Genomic DNA, 17,495 nt, shown 5'->3' on the forward strand with positions numbered 1-17,495 from the left:
CTTGTCACATTGTCTTTTTAATTTTTAACCTCAAATATAATTTATTACCAGAAATTAGGAACACTTCATTTTTTGTTGTTGACATAGTGGAGGTGTGAATTCCACTGTAAACAACTACTTGAATATATAAAAACCAGCAAGGGATTTGAATAGAAAACAGCTACTTTGTGTTTTTAACCAATTTATGGTATAAGTCACTGTGACAACTACAATGGAGAAAAACAATTCGCTTTGTTTAGTTCAGGAAGATGATCTTTGCTCGACCATTCAAAACACACAAGCAACAAAAACACATCCATTTTATTAAAGACTTAAATATATGACCTGAGACCATAACACTACAAGAAGGAAACCTAGGGAAGAAACTACAGGACACTGGTGGGCGATGAATTTGGGGGTTTGACCCCAAAAGCTCAAATAACAAAAGCAAAACTACACAAATGAGATTATATCAAACTAAAATGCTTCTGCACAGCAAAGAAAACAATTAACAGAGTGGAGAGACAGCCTACAGATTGGGAGAAAATATTTGCAAGCCCTACTTCTAATAAGAGGTTAATGTCCAAAATATATAAGGAACTCAAACAACTCAATAGCAAAAAGACAAATAACCTGATTAACAAATGGACAAAGGACCTGAATAGACGTTTCTCAAATGAAGACACACAAATGGCCAACAGGCATAAGAAAAAATGCTCAACATCACTAATTGCTAGTGACATGCAAATTAAAATCACAGTGATATATTACCTCACACCTTTCGGAATGGCTATTATCAACAAGATGAAAGATAACAGGCCAGGATATGGAGAAAAGGCAACCCTATACATTATTGGTGGGAATATAAATTAGTACAGCCATTATGGAAAACTGCATGGAGGTTCCTCAAAAAATTAAAAATAGAATTACCATATGATCCAGCAATCCCACTTCTGAGTATATATACAAAGAATTTGAAATCAGTATGTCGAAGAGATATCTGCACTCTCATGTTCATTGCAGGATTTATCACAATAGCCAAGTTATGGGATCATCCTAAGTATCCATCAGTGGATGAACAGATAAAGCAAATGTGCTATACATACACAATGGAATACTATTCAATCTTCAAAAATCAGGAAAATCTGTCCATTGATGAGCCTGGAGGATATTATGCTAAGTGAAATAAGCCAGGCACAGAAAGACAAATACTTCATGTTCTCACTTGTATGTGGAATCTAAAACAATGGAACCCACAGAAGCAGGTAATAGAATAGTGGTGATAATTCAAAATTTCATATTGCAAAATAGCTAAGAGTACATTTCAAATGTTAACACCACAAAAAAACTATTAAGTTCCATGTTGAGTCATTTTTGTGTAAAAAAAGATAAATATTTTAGGTGATGAATATGTTATTTAGCTTGATTTAATCATTCTACACTGTACACATATAATACCACTTTGAACTCCATAAATGTATACAATTTGTTAATATACAATAAAATTATACAAATATAAAAATAAAAAGATTTTCTAAGCAGTGTCAAGTAAGTCAATTTTATTTCATATCTACTGTGTCTGAATTCAGACATGCCTGACCTTTAGGAGTGTGCCTAGCTTTCCCTATGGGAGATTTTTCTTTTTTTCTTTTTTTGAGACAGAGTCTCGCTCTGTTGCCCAAGCTGGCAAGCAGTGGCGCAATCTTGGCTCACTGCAACCTATGCCTCCCGAGTTCTAAGGGATTCCAGGAGATATTCTTTCAGATTTATTGTCAGTTCCGTTTGGACCTATAGTTCTCCAAGTATGGCCCCATGTCCAGGAGTATCAGCATCTCCTGGGAACTAGTTAGAAATGTAAATTCAGGGGTCCACTCCTGACCAACTGTAGGGGCAACTCTATGGATGGGACCTAGCAATCTTTATTTTAAGAAACCCTCCATCTGATTCTGATTCACAGGAAAGTTTGGGAGCCACTGACTTAGACTGCTATACTGTTGTTTATCTGGTAAACAAAGAGGCTGCTTTTCTTGTTCAGAAGCTTTAAAATATTGCTTAGGATTTCTGCTGGGTGCACAATTCCCTGCTGTGAACCGAGTTTGCTAGAAAACCAAGTAACTGGCACCTCCACTGTAGTCCTACCCAGAGCTTGCAGGCTTTGCACTCACGTAAGACTGATTCTTCCAGAGGGGCCTGGAAGTGCCAATGTGATGGGCAAATGCTCTTACCAGAAATAAACTAGCTGTGGGAGCCGGGTGCGGTGGCTCATGCCTGTAATCCCAGTACTTTGGGAGGCCGAGGCAGGAGGATCACTTGAGGTCAGAAGTTCAAGGCCAACGTGGCCAACATGGTGAAACCTCGGCTCTACTATAAATATAAAAATTAGCCAGGAGTGGTGGCGGGCGCCTCTAACCCCAGCAACCCGGGAGGCTGAGGCAGAAGAATCGCTTGAACCCGGTAGGCGGAGGTTGCAGTGAGCCGAGATCACGCCACTGCATTCCAGTCTGGGCGACAGAAGTAGAGAGACTCCTTATCAAAAAAAAAAAGAAAAAAAGAAAAAAAAGAAAAGAAAAGAAAAAGAAAGAAAGAAAAAGGAAAAAAAAGAAAAAGAAACTAGTTTTGGGCCTTAAATGCTACTCAGTTCTCCAGTTCACCTCAACAGGGAGGGAAGGTGCCTGGAGGAAAATCGCACTTCGTTTTTGCCCTGCTTATTTTGTCTTCAAAATATATGATAAATCACCACATCAAAGAGCCGTCCCAGATCTAAACTCCCAGGTGAGTTCGGTGGCACCCAGTAGGTTTTCACAACACAGGATCTCTGCCTCCTTGTATTGTAATAGCCTGTCTCCAAATGCAGATAGCAACCGGCAGGCTGTAAATGTCGAGGGAAAAGCCGAATTCCTTTCCTTATCCGGAGCCTCTAGTGCAGTACCCAGCACAGAGCAGGTACTTGGTATTTTGGTAAGGGAATCAATCAACGCATCAATAGCGGAATCTGAAACCAGCGACCCAGATCTTTCCATAAAATCATCCTGCCGAGATGAGATTCAGATGTATTGGTGCCCTGTAGACAACACGTTTTCGCCCTGATTTTATCCTCCATTCATCTGTCCGCCCCCCCCCCCCCAGAGACCCCGCCTGTCCCCAGCCAAAAATAGTAAGATTCACACATCTCAGTGTCAACACACACAACACAGTTGACACGCCCCTTAATCCTACAGCTACGCAATCAATTCTCGCCGCCGGGTCCGTCCTCTTGTCAGTTCCTCCGACTCCTCATCCCCTCGCAACTTCCGATCCCCCCATTCCCGTTTGCCTACTCGGCTGGAAGCAGGATGTGTCTACGCCTTCAGCCCATAAGAAGTGCTACAAACCTCCGCCTCGCTCGCTTTCATGACGGCGACCCACGGCCCCTGTCCTGTGGCCTCGGAGAGCAGCGGCAGTCGCAGTGACCGGACCCTCGCCCATCCACCGCCCTCCCTGAAGCGACGCACAACGGAGCTCCCACAATCCTCTTTGCTTCCGCTCTCGCCATCCGCCCTGCGCTCAGCCGCCCCCCTCTTCGCCCCCTCCCCGCCCCGCCCCGCCTCGACATTAACCCCTTTGCGGCCACGTCCGTTGGCTGGTCTGTTTGGGAGAGCCAGGCGACTAATCTCGTAAAGAGACCAAAAAGACACAGGTAAAAAGACCTAAAAGACTTAGTCATCTGTTGGAACATTTCCCCAGTTTGTTTTTAAGTTGGCTTGCAAGCTTATCAATCATTATTAAACAGGAGCTTAACTTACTTAGGTGAACAGTTCACGATGACGCCTTCAAGCTGCTAGACCAACCCAAACTCCCAATTTGCAGTTTCTGACCTTTCACCTTGAACCTGTGCCCTTTCTACCCTCCATTCTCCATCTCCTTTTGGTTCTTGTCTGACTCTTTAACTGAGTATGTAAAGAGCACAGACTTTGAAACCTGAGTTCCCGCGTTCGAATTCCCACTGTACCACTATCTAACCATGGCATCTTGGGCAAGTGATTCAAGCATGCTATTCCTTGGCTTTCTCATCTGTAGAATGGGTATAATAATAGTACTTACCTCCAGAGTTGCAGTTAAAATATTAAAATTTCACATGTGAGGAACACCTAGAACATTGCCTGTCATGGAGTTAAGCAGTATATTGAAATATAAATTATGATTGAATTTGTTCTCACCTAAGACCTCTGGCTAATAAATAATAAATGATAATAATCATTTCACCTGGGATAGAGGGGATTGCCCTGTTCTCTCCAGGCTAAGGCAGTAATACCTGATTCTAGGGACTGCTGATATGGAAATTACTACCACTCTGGTTGGAGTCAGAAGAGTATATTAAAGAGTCTCTTTGTACTGTCCTAAAATAAGCAAAACCCAACATTTGCAGTTCCATGGACCATGCACTATGATAAGTGCTTTAAACCCATTTTGTTGTTATTGCTTCATCCTCACAATAACCCTTTGCTGGTTGTTAAGTGTATTACCCTTTCCTGTCCTCTTTGTCTGCTTAAAGCAGCTAAGAAAACTCAGATTAGTCACATTGCATATAAATCAATAACTTGCCCACGGTCACAGAGCTAATAACAAATAGAGCCAAGACTTAAACCCAGATACATTCAGATGTGTCCTAGTATCTCTCAAATATCACCGAGAAAAAAAGCCACCATAAATTCTTTTCAAGTGCTCTCTCTCCCCCGATTCCCCACCCCAAGAGTTGCTCAATGCCCATACAGGAAGACTAGGTTCACTTCAGAAGCAGCAGGGCAGACCCCAGTAAGGCAAAGATCTCTCCCTTGAAGGCTGGCAGCCAAAGAGGTGACTATACTAGGAATTGGCATAAACAGCTCACTCATTGCCCTCCACTGTGCCACACAGGCCCTGTTACTGCCTATAGTACTGAAGACTACTGGGGATAAAGGTATAGGGCCTTCACTTCATCCCACCATTCTGTAAAGCTTGGATATTAACGAAGATCTTGCTTATTTTAGGACAGTACAATGAGACTCTTTAACATACTCATCTGACTCCACCTAGAGTGGTAGTAGTAATTTCCATATCAGCAGTCCCTAGAGTCAGGAATTACTGCCTCAGCCTGGAGAGAACAGGGCCATCCCCTCTGTCCCAGGTTAAAACAGAATAGGAATTCCCTCTGTTCCTTCAGAGTGTATGGTACTCAGGATGTTGTTATTCTTGCTCCACACCCACCCACTCTCACTTCCCAACTTATCATCAGGTGGTCCACAGTGGTTTTTTCAGGGGAAGGATTGGTGATGGTGAAGGGACTGAAGGAGAAGGTAAATCGCCAGGTTTGCTGAAGGTAAATGAAGCACTGCTTTGTCCCTACCTCTGTACCTCTTTTGTAGCTCCCTGACCTTATTTCTCATTTGGCATTTCAGAACCCATCACTCCACACCTAGGAAACCCTCTTGGGTTTGAATTGCAGGCAAATCATCTTGTCTTTTATTTTCTCCCCCGACACCCAACAGTAGCATACATGTCTGGACTTGGCCAAATTTAAAAACAAAAATAACAGAGGTAGGATTGAAAAACTTTTTACTTAATTTTCTCCATTATTTCTAGCTGTCAAACTATTAGAAAATGTCAGTGTAAGGGGTAGAGCTGTGAGAAGTCGAGTTCCAGAGGCCAGGAAAGAGAAAAATCCTGATGCAAAGCAAAAGTGTTGGCAGAGGAAAGACAAACTGACAAGAGTGTCTCTAGGGTCGGTAGAAATAAACAAATGGTGGAAATTGGTGAGTGGGTCTCATACACAAAGAAACCTTTCCCTTTCAGCTCCTTTCACCCTACACACCATATCCCCATTCCAGAGACTTCCACTGCCTTAAATTCTCCTAACCAACCCAGTTCTTTCCTTGCTGGGCATCTTGCCCTAATGGCAGAATTCACCACCAGCTGCTACTGCTAAGCAAACTGGGTAGTTGAGGGGAGAGGATGTTCGTAAACCCAATGTTAGAAAGGGAGATGTGTTCCTAGCATCCCTAGTTGTACTCGTAGCATATTTTTAGAAGCAGTGTTCTACGTACATAATTTAAGTGTTCAGGTTCTGCAGTGCTTCCTTCAGTATGTTTCAGTTATTTGTTTCTTAAGAACTGTTCTGGGATCCTAACATATATATGACAGTGTTTCTATGCCATAGTGTTTTACACAGCTGGTGACCAGTTCAGGCCCCCTTTACAAGGCAGATAGATCCATCCCCCAGCTGCTGTGGGTATTAGCTGATAAATACAGCTGCTTCCTTCTCTGCAGAATTGCACTCTGCAGAAGAGGTTCATTGCCTGGGAGATTGCTGTTTAATACCCCCAACCCCTACACACACAACCCTGCAGCCAAAAGCAATGACTGACTGATGATGAGGGTACAAGGTACCTTGCCTCAAGGTTGACCAATTCTATGGTGCAAATCCTACTCCAGAGCTCCTCCTGGGATTAGGCTAGAGCTCGTTTCCAGTGAGTTTAGGTTTTTTCCCTCAGCCATATCCTGCTTCTCTCACTCCCTTGCTGCTGAGAGCACTCGCTCTAAATCACTTGCACAAGAATCATGCCCCACCTCTGGCTCTGCTTCTAGGGAACCCTAATACTCATGCTCAGCTCATGTTTGTCAGAGGATTATGTAAAGAAGTCCCTCTGTAGACCCTCTGTTGTAGGCAGAGCCATCATACCCATCTCTGGGGAAGTCAGGAGTGAGTTAAGATGTAACTGGATAAGACCCCTCAAGTCAAACTTGAACATCTGTCCTAACTCAGATTAAAATGAGATCTGCCCTATTCCTGAAATCTACTGTCTTGGTGACACCAGCAGACTACATTCTATCAAATTAGAAATGAAGATTGTTTGTGCTTCATTGTGGAAAAATGTTTTTATTAAAAATAGTTATGTGGCATTTGTTAAAATTTTAGTTAGGTCACAATTATTTTGTGATAGGTACTGCTATAATAGCATGAATCTTAAATTTATCAGCTGTTGGTTGCTATATGTCTGTTGAGTGTAAACTCTGTGTTATCAGAGATGATCAAAGAATGAGCCCAAGGTTAGATACCTGATAAGGATGCTCCGATTAGTCTAGAAGTGTTAAAAAAAAAAAAAAAGAAACAAAAATAGACCAGATTACCAGCTTGCAAATAATAAAACATATCCTAATTTAATAATTCTTCTATGATTCAGAAGACATACTGAATCATCTTTACAAACCTCAATCATAATATTGTAAAAGTGTACAAGTACTAGTTAAGAGTAATGTTCAGATTGAAAAAAAAGTTCAGGTTGAAAATGACCAGATTGTTAAAATATATATTTGCAAGGAGGAAAATTTCAAAACATCTAGCATCTCCTCCAAAATATATATCCTATTATTTACATAGTACATAATGTATAGTCACTGATTCTAATCTCACTTGACTAAGTCCATTCCTCTAGCTACAATAAAAGAACCAAGATAATAATTTTCTTTGGGATTACCTAGTTCTAAATATATTTTAATACATTCCTTTTGCTATGACCTCTTGTAATTGGTTCCTTTTATTATTTTTATTTACATATATTATATATCATAATTTATTTTAATTCCTTTTTTGCTGTATGGAAGCAAATATATGATCATCTTCCTCTCCAAAAAATCAGATTATGGAGGGTCTTTTAAGTGGTTACTTTTGGCAGCTAAAACAAACATTTTCTTAAGAAAATATCATTAAACTAAAAATTCATACTGATCTGAGAAATGTTGGTTGTTTCTGAAAAGCCCTTTCTACGTTAGTCAAATAAATTATAATATTTATAAGTCTCATGGAATGTTTTAGTTGTGTACAAGATTTTCATTAAAGCATAGGAAAGAATATCATAGCTACTTGCTTAACACACATATACATCAAAGAGGAGATATGACTTTCCTAACTTATCTGTAACAATGGTTAAACAAAGGTTTGGTAAGAGCAATTAAAGAATGGTGAATTACCCCATTCATTAAAATTTTTAAAGTACTTAAAATTAGACTGGATAGAATTTTACAGGGGAGCAATATATCATATTTTTTAAAAAAAAGAAGAAGAAAGAGGCTGGGCGCAGTGGCTCACCCCTATACAATTTGGGAGGCTGAGGCGGGCAGATCACGAGGTTAGGAGTTTGAGACAAGTCTGATCAACATGGTGAAACCCCATCTCTACTAAGAATACAAAAATTAGCCAGGCGTGGTGGTGCACACCTGTAATCCCAGCTACTCAGGAGGCTGAGGCAGGAGAGTCGCTTGAACCCAGGAGGTGGAGGTTGCAGGTTGCAGTGAGCCAAGATCGTGGCACTGCACTCCAGCCTGGGCAACAGAGCAGACAGAGCATGACTCTGTCTCAAAAAACAAACAAAAAAAAAAAAAAGAGAAAAGAAAAGAAGAAGAAAATTATACGAGGACAAATGTAAAAATGTTATAATCGTCCCCCTGGCTGTTATTTCTCAAAATTTTTTTTGCCATCAACCCTTAAGGGTGTGAACAAAAGTTCTCTGAAAAAGAATTTGGAGGAAAGACACTTTATTTCACTGAACAGTTTGCAAACAGGTTTAAGATGAAGGTGTGTTCCAGACAACAAAAAGAGTGTTTAGGTTTAATTGCAAAAGTTCACACCCAAGTTCCCAATCACATCCATTTATGCAAATGAAGGATAAAACTTGCTTAGTTCTGATTGGTGGAAGCAGCTGAGCCCCAGTTGGTTGATATGGCTGAACTCTGATTGGTTGATACAGCTGAGTTCTAAAAGTCCCAAAGTTAAAAAGGTGGAGGTTTTTTGGGAACTCAGAGTGGGTGTATGACCTCTAGTCAGCAAATGGCTGTTTGGCTCTCTATTTTAAATTTAGGCCATTAGCATTTCGGGATTCATCTTGAAGGATTGGTTCTTTCAGGTTCACATTTGTTCACAAGGGTTTCTATGATTGTATATGATTGATATCACACCATTTATTATCAAAAACGTTTTCTAAGTCCATCATGTATCTTTCAGAATTCACCAGTTTCACCACAGAAACGATCCACAATTTCAGTGTTACAACGTTTCGTCTAAATTGCCCATCTTTTGCTGGCCTACTCTTCTAAAAGCCCAGGCCAAATGTCACTCACTGTAAAGCCCTCACTAATCTTCTTTCTCCCAAGCCAAACTCATCCTTTCCTTAAATGTCCACTGATCTTTGACAAAGGAGCAAGGGCAATACAATGGAGGAAAGATAGTCTTTTCAATAAATAATGTAGGAGCTTCTGGACATCCACGTGCAAAAAGAATTGATCTAATTCTTAACATCCTTTACAGAACTTCCTGAAAGACCTACCACCTCTTCAATGGAAAGCATTAACAGTTTGCCCCCTACAATTCTCTGAATTTCTCACCTCAAAATCCTCATCTTGCTTCTTCCACCAATCCTGGATTATTGTAAAATGATTCTTACCCAATCTTAATCAAGACCCCACATTGAAATACCCACCTTAAATCAAACTTCCAATTCTTAATAAATTCTGCCCAGACATTCCCCTCTGAAACATTGCCAAAGTTTGTGGAAGCTGAGGTTTTCCTTGCCAAAATACATAAGAAATTCAAGCTTTGTTTTATCAGCAGGTTTTGTTGGTGATATTTGACTCAGCTAAATACACAAACACACACACACACACACACACTTTGAGCTCATCAATCACATGAAAAAATTATAGGGGTTAGATTACCTTATCTAATTATAAAAGTTAGATAAGGGTCAAGTCCAGTGTATTTCTATCCAATGGTAAACAAAATGATAAAAGTTAGTTGACAATTCTCGATACCACTCAGTCTCTCCTGCAGCCATCAGCTCTCTGGTAGGTAAATCATGCATCTGAAGACTTCAAGGCAGATTACCCCAGGGTTTGCTCTCAGGCTATGGGGTTACACCATGTTGGCCAGGCTGGTCTCGAACTCCTGACCTCAGGTAATCTGCCTGCCTTGACCTCCCAAAGTGCTGGGATTACAGGCATGAGCCACCATACCCGGCCTAGGACCTCTGTTTTGTTTTGTTTTTTTTTTAATTATCTCACACCCAAACATTTCTGTAAATTCTTTTTATAATATTTCTTAAATGTAAGCAAACACTAAGTATAAACTGCATGTTCATAAAGCTCTTGTACAAATGTAACACCAAAGGAAATTTACAAATTGTGCACAAACTTTTTTACAAAGTCAGTGTAATGTGGTATATATGATGAAACAAAACTGCCCTAGAAACGTGAACATACTACTGACTGGCAAGCATATGCTCTTGGCCTTCAGAATGCTTGTAAGTATGTCTTGGGTTTGACTCCACTTTCCCATCACTTTCTTCTTTTCAGACTACTGCAACCCTTCATTTGTATAGGAAGATGCCAAGTATGAGGTTCACCTCATTTGTCTTCTCACTAGATCATGACAATTAAAGTAGTATTACCTTATGCTAATTCATTGTGAAAATAAACTCAAATGCATGTCCTAATCATGTGACAGCAGTTAGTTATGTGGTCATACAGATATTTCAGAATATGCTTAAAATCAAACACAAAAGTAAAACACATACTTGTAGAAACCTCACATACTCTATCATTAGACTCCAGTTTAAAAAACACCCACCTCTTATAGTATGTGTAAAAGGTATATATATTTAAATTAGACCGCCAGGCGCAGTGGCTCCACTTGTAATCCCAGCACTTTAGGAGGCTGAGGCGGGTGGATCACTTGAGGTCAGGAGTTTGAGACCAGGCTGGCAAACATGGCAAAACCCCATCTTTACTAAAAATACAAAAATTAGCCAGGTGTCATGGCACATGCCTATAATCCCAGCTACTCGGGAGGCTGAGGCAGGAGAATGGCTTGAACCTGGGAGGTGGAGGTTGCAGTTAGCCAAGATCACACCAATGCACTCCAGTCTGAGTGACAGAGCAAGACTCCGTCTCAAAAAATATATAAAATAAAATAAAATAAATTACATGATTTCGTTAGCTTCTTATTAACAGCTCTTATTAACAGTACTTATTAACCTGAGTACCTACATTGTCATGCAGCACTTGACTCTTGTTTCATTTGGCTAATCAAGTCTCTTGTTTGTGGGGACCAAGCCATGGCCCAATCAGCCTCATTGGCCTCAGACCCCTGGGGATTGGTGCATTAGGGACCATAGAACAAACCATCATCAGCCTCACTTCCAGAAGTTTAAATTGGTCAGCCTCATTAGATATTAATGAATGATTCATTTTGAAAGCCACATACACAATGCAACATACCTTCTTGCAATCTCAATGAAAGAAAGCAGGCATGCTCAACAGTCAAACAAGTAACTGAAGCAAGATAATGTATACATTTTAAAGGCACATTGGAAAAGCGGAGCTGTTTTCACTATAAGTTGCATTGGTAGGGCAAGGCACAGAGTTTAATACTGAATGGGGCTTGTTTTAGTGACAACCCCCACTTCTCTTGCCCTCTTTCTCTTCTTCCTCCTGCCTTCTTTCATCTTTCCCCTCCTTTCCACCTATTTTAGTTCTATGCTTTCCTGAAGGATCAGTGTAGTTTTTTCATAAATACAGTTAATGCAAATAATTGCTTTTATTGAAAAATTATGCTTATATGAAAATGTACTTCCTTTTATAAAATAGTATTAGGTAGTTTTAAAGATTGTCTTCTTTGGGCAAAGTAAATTAGCAATCTTGGAGTTTCCTCTGAATATATATTTTTTAAATTTTACGCATCCAAGAACAGGAACCACTTGTCCAGAATACAGAGAAGAGAGATGAGATAAAGAGCAAAGCACAGTATATGACACCTAACAAGTTGATTCAAGTTGAACAAGTTAAGCTCCATAATATATTTTCTACGGGAGAGAGGGGGCAAATTAGCAGGAGTGCCTAGGTCTCCTTTGGGAGTCAGGGAAGGCTTCACAGAGGAGATAACGTTTGAGTTGGAGTTTGAAGGATTAGCAGGGGAGAAATGGCAGGGCATTCCAAGCAGAGTGCCTACGAGCAAAAGGCGCAAAGCACAAAAGAGTACAACGTGTCCAGCAACTCTGAGTAGGCGAGTGGCTGCAGCGTAGTGTTCTTGGAGTTAGGTGATCAAGGGTGACGGACGAAGGGACTATTTTTTCCTGCTTGGAAGATTTCTCCTACAGCTCATTGCACGGTGCTGGGCACACATTGCAGGAGCTCAATAAATACTTGTTGAATTGGGACAGGGTGATCGAGTGCGCTGGGAATCAGGGCATCTGGATGCTTTCTCACGCACCCGCAGTGTGACCTTGGCCAAGTCCCTTTTCTGAGACTGCGGTTCCTGCTTAGTAATCAAGTGCGAGTAAGAAAGCGGAGGAGGAGGTTGGCCAGAGGCGCCGAGCCCTTCTAGCGGCCTGAATCCCTGATTTGATGAGTAGAGGGCGGGGCGGGCCGCTCGGGGCCGCGGCAGGCGGAGGTTCAGTTCCTCCTCCGGTCCAGCAGGGGGCACGGGGAGTGGCTTCCCGCCGCCCTTCCCCTCCTGGCGGGCGCCGGGCAGACTGCTGCAGTCACTAGCATTGAGCGCAGTGGGCGGGGCGGGCCTGGCCGGGCCGGGCGGCGGCGCTGCGCTGACGGGCTGAGTCGGGCGGCGGCGGCGGCAGCTGCAGAGGCTACCTAGGCGCTAACTGGGTGGCCGGTGGGCTGCTGTGGCCTCGAGCAGCCTCTTCGCGCGGCCCCGCACCCCGCAAGCAGCAGCGGGCCGCGACGCCCAGCCTGCCAGTGAGCTGCGGCGGGCACACCCCGGAGCGGCGGCGACTGCGGACAGGTTAGAGTGGGGGCAGGGGCGGGCGCGGGAGCAGCCCAGGGCCAGAGAGGGAGCCCGAGCCAGGCAATATCCAACCATGTCCGACGAGGCCTCGGCCATCACTTCCTACGAGAAGTTTCTAACCCCCGAGGAACCCTTCCCACTCCTGGGACCTCCTCGCGGGGTGGGCACCTGCCCCAGCGAGGAGCCGGGCTGCCTGGACATCAGCGACTTCGGCTGCCAGCTGTCCTCCTGCCATCGCACCGACCCGCTCCACCGCTTCCACACCAACAGGTACGAACTGCACCTGAGGGCAGGGGTGGATTTTCCACCTCTGGTCGCCCCCTTGCTCCTGGTCCTTCGTCCCGGGCTGCGCTTCCAGTCGCACCCTCCCCCACCTGCCTTTGACCAGCACTCATTCCCGGGCTCCTTCCCTGCCCCCCCTCCCTATTTTCACCCCTGCCCTGCGATTTTCCTTTCGACCGGCGTTTTACTCTCTTTTCCTCATTCATATTCTGGCTATAGCGACTCCTCCCTTCCCTACCTTCTTCCTCCCTCGCTTCCCTTCCCTCCCCCCATCTGTACCCTACGAATCCCAAACCCCCACCCTTGATTTTTAGATACGCCCCTGTTTCCATCCATCTGCAAAAGTTTAACCCCTTCCATTTCCGGTACGCTGTAGAGGAATTTGGATGACTCAAGATCAATCCATAGATCTTTTGAAAAGTGGCGTTGAAAGATGGCACGTTTAAAGCTAGAAGCTTAATTTTCCCTATTTTTAACCTATCTCACAGTCCTGTTCCCCCCCACCGCCACCACCCCACCCCATTTTTTTTTTTTTTTTTTTAGTTGAGCGCTAGGAAACTAGTCGATTATTTCTTTTTTTCCCCCCTCCTTTATTAACTGTTTGCCTTAGCGCTTTGGGCTCAGCCAAACTGGGTAAGCTTAAATCTGGAAGATTCCTTCATATGACATATCCATTGGTTTGCTTCCCCTTTGAAGGGACAGAGTAAGGCTTAGGATGGACTGACTTACACAAATTTATTCAGAGGGTGTATCTCCTCCTAACTGATTTCGGTAGAAGATAGTGTTCTGGAGACTTCTGTCATGCAAGCATTTACGTGTTAGATCAAATCTTGGGGGTGGGGGGATTTGAAGACGTCCTAGATATAGCCTCAACTTTTAATATAGGTGGATATTTGAGATATGTATACAAAGGGCTGGGGGTGTGTGTGGATAAGGCTCCAGGAGAGGGGTTCAGCTATGGAAAATACTGGAGATAAATTAAGAAATTTAGTTCTGACTTCTGATTCAAATTTATGATGTGAGTTTGATCAAATTCTTTCATATTTTAATGTCTTTAGCATATTTCTCCCCTCCCTTCCCTTAAATCAGTATGCAGATTGAATGAGCTTCTACCAGGTACAAGGAATGTGTAAAAGATGTTTCTTACGTAAATGAAAGTTATAGTCTATGGGAACAAGGTGTTACAGTTAAATAATCAGAATATCAGTATAACACATCTCAAAAGGAAGTGGCAGTACATTTATTATGAGTACTCTAAATCATCATTGCAAAAACTGAAGAAACAGTCCCAGAAAGAAAAGATTGAGTTCAAGGTCGTAAAACCTAGTCAAGCAAATCCAAGACTATTCCTTTGAAGCCAATGATTAAACCTGGAACAGAACTAATCGATCCCGTGTTACAAATAGAACTTACGGTTTCCTAGACCAACTCACAGAACCCTATTTAACCCCTGATGTCACTGTAATGTGAATGTAACGTATTCATGAAATCAAGTGTGCTTAGGGTTATTTATGTTGGAAAATAATATAAAAGAATACCTTTGTACATATTTGGCATTTAAGTTTTGCAGCCTTGGAGCAAGTCACATACCCAGGAAAGTTAAATGATTTCAGAATGATCCTGCTGGATGATGAGGGCAAGGGAGTGAGGGCAGAGGCTGTGGGTAAGTACTGCCAAAACTGGGTGGAGGTGATGGGGAGTGAAGCTATGAGAATAATATGTTTCTTACAACTTGTTCTGTTCCTCCTCCTCCTCCCCATTTTTTCCCTGTGTTTTCTTCCCCTAAAAGACTTTGGTGAGGTCAGGACTTTTTTTCAATGGGGCAGTGAGGAGGGGAGAAGGAGGTTCTTTGGAAGCCCCAGTTTTTCCAAGTCAAACATTTTTCCTAGTTACTGCCTGCTTTTTTTTTTTTTTTTTTTTTCAACGTCCCTCTCCTACCCTACTTTTCACAAGGCTTGGCATGGTGGCAGGGGTTCTAATGCTCTGTATCCTTTTCAGCAGAGAGTAGGGGAAGCAAAATTAGCAATATTCACAGCACATGATGTTTCTGCCCTAGGCTACCTTGCCTTTTAAATCTATTATCCTTCTGGAATGTTCTGCCTTCTTACCCCTCCTCAAGATGGTGCTTGAGAGGACCATAGGCTTCCAGCCATTTCTTTTCAGGAAGAAGCACACAGCTAAATCATATATTGGGCAAAGTTTAGGGAGTTCTTTTATTTTGGAGTGGTATGTGTCACTTTTTCCCTTCACATCACGTCATTTGCCAATTCAGGCAACAACCCAAAAATCAGATTTCAAATAGTTGTAGGCTGAAATTCTGCCTTGGGTTTAGTCATTGTAAAACAAATTTCATTGGAAGTAGGAAGCTTGTTAATTGGTAGATATTTGACTTAACCTTTATTTTGCTTCCTTCTTGGTACCTGATAAGAAAAATGTGGAGATTTAAAAAATAATGCCCTTGATAAGGACTTTATGATTATGACAGTTTGTGCCTACTCATTTACTGGATTCTGGGCTATATTTGCAATTTTCATTAACAAAGACAGTCACAGCACTGAGGTTGAATGGATGCAATATTCAGAATTTTTTTTTTAAGACAGAGTCTCACTCTGTCACCCAGGCTGGAGTGCAGTTGCACAATCTTGGCTTAGGGCAACCTCTGCCTCTTGGGTTCAAGCGATTCTCCTGCCTCAGCCTCCCGAGTAGCTGGGACTGTAGGCCCATACCACTATGCCTGGCTAATTTTTATATTTTCAGTAGGGACAGGGTTTCACCATGTTGGCCAGGCTGATCTTGAACTCCAGACCTCAGGTGGTCCACCCACGTCAGCCTCCCAAAGTGCTGGGATTACAGGTGTGAGCCACCGCGCCTGGCCAAATATTCAGATTAAAGTCATTTGTGGTGTAGGTTGGTATGTCACTGGTCTAGGTTCAGTAGAAAATACATTACGTGGACACAGCCAGTTTCCTAATCATTCATACCTTAAGACTTACATGGATTGGTCTAGAATTTTAGGAAAATAGAATAAATTTCAGTAAGCCAAAAAAGTGAATGAATTTTTTAAAAATGTGAAATGTCAGTGTGGAACATATGTAGTGTTTAAGACATTTTCTTTCGTTTGGGGGGCAGTGATTTTCTGATGTAAATGGGGGCTTTCTCTTAGCACTTCCAAACTGTCGCATAAATCAGTTACTCAGTTATGTGATTTTAGAGCTCCATTTTCAATCACCATTAACCAGAAAAACCTAAAGACTATTGTGTGCCTTTGGTAACACCCATAGTTTTCCTATCTAGATACAGAATTAGAGGTGCAGAAGAGCTGTGGGTTGCAGGTGGGAGAACCATGTTGGAGAAATTTGGTTTGGGGACTTGCTGAGACAAGTCGAAAATGGGGGTTAGGATTTGGAGAAATATCCAGGCTAGAAATACAGATTTGGGAGTAATCAGTAGAAATCCGTGACGTGATAGAAGTGGAACTACAGGTTACAAAGGTTGAGAAAGTGGAAGCTTTTCAATAAATTTAGCAGGGAAGGAAAGGAGAAGGGGAGATGTTGTGAGAATTTGAAAGGGAAGTAAAGGTTTCTTTCTTTCTTTTTTTTTTTAACCTCATTTAGTTTTTCTTTTCCAAGAATAGAGATGTTACCTCCTTAGAAGCAGGCCACAGGAAAGGGAGAAATTGAAAATATAAAAGAAGATGGGATGAGAGATAGAGATGATGAACTCAGAAGTGCAAATGGGATCATTAGCCTTAGAAATGACACAGAGTGTTTTTTACTTCCAAGGCAATAAAGAGGGTGGGAAAGATGGGTAATGAACCCAACATGATTGAGATAGCGAGGAGGAAAGTAGGGAACTTAAGTGGGTAGAAGAAGGGGTTGTATATTCTCTAACTTGGAACCTTGGTGGTCTGTTGGACTCCAGAATAGCAGCAAAGGTCAGGTTGGCTATATGGGGATTCTGACAGAGAGTCAGTGGTGAATACAAGTACTGATAGGGCACTGTCCCCTAAGAATGAATGTATGGCATAGACTTCAAATGACCTTCATCAGCTTGACAGGACTTTATGTGCTCATTGGCTGGATTCTTATCTTCAGAAGTGGCAATCAGGTCCACCTGAGAGAAAAGGGGACTGCAGAGGAATGTATACATGGTGCACATGCTTTTCTTAATTTTAATTCTTAATTTTAACATTTAAATGGCTATTTACCAAAATACTATTGAAAGTCCTTAGTCTGTATATTCTTGCTGAAACACCTTGCAGAGAAATATTCTTGGCTTTATTTTTTTGTAAATTAAAATTTGGGCAGCAAGCCTAGTTATTGAGTTAAACACTGTGTTTCACTGGAATTCTTTTCAACATCTTTCACGATTTTGAAGAAAGTCTCCTTTGAGAGTAATATTATGGTTATAGCTAGAATCGAAGTGTTAG

The 17,495-nt window shown here is 42.1% G+C and overlaps 2 protein-coding genes across 4 annotated transcripts in view; one reads left to right on the plus strand and one right to left on the minus strand.

The window, feature by feature from the left end:
* The window catches only part of SLC25A53 (solute carrier family 25 member 53), a 58,361-nt gene extending 54,859 nt beyond the window's left edge, over positions 1 to 3,502 (minus strand). For both annotated transcript variants that reach the window (XR_007722570.1, XR_007722569.1), the window contains exon 1: positions 3,351 to 3,502. The gene's annotated coding sequence lies outside the window, so the exon portion shown is untranslated. The remainder of the gene's footprint in view (positions 1 to 3,350) is intronic.
* A 9,020-nt stretch (positions 3,503 to 12,522) lies between these two features.
* The window catches only part of FAM199X (family with sequence similarity 199, X-linked), a 29,583-nt gene continuing 24,610 nt past the window's right edge, over positions 12,523 to 17,495 (plus strand). The window contains exon 1 of one of the 2 annotated variants that reach the window (XM_050775978.1): positions 12,523 to 13,054. In XM_050775978.1, coding sequence (XP_050631935.1) covers positions 12,858 to 13,054 — 197 coding nt within the window. In that variant the 5' untranslated portion in view covers positions 12,523 to 12,857. The remainder of the gene's footprint in view (positions 13,055 to 17,495) is intronic. The other variant, XM_050775979.1, reaches the window with a different exon arrangement.

This window comes from Macaca thibetana, chromosome X (assembly GCF_024542745.1).
Source record: "Macaca thibetana thibetana isolate TM-01 chromosome X, ASM2454274v1, whole genome shotgun sequence".
Classification (NCBI taxonomy): domain Eukaryota; kingdom Metazoa; phylum Chordata; class Mammalia; order Primates; family Cercopithecidae; genus Macaca; species Macaca thibetana.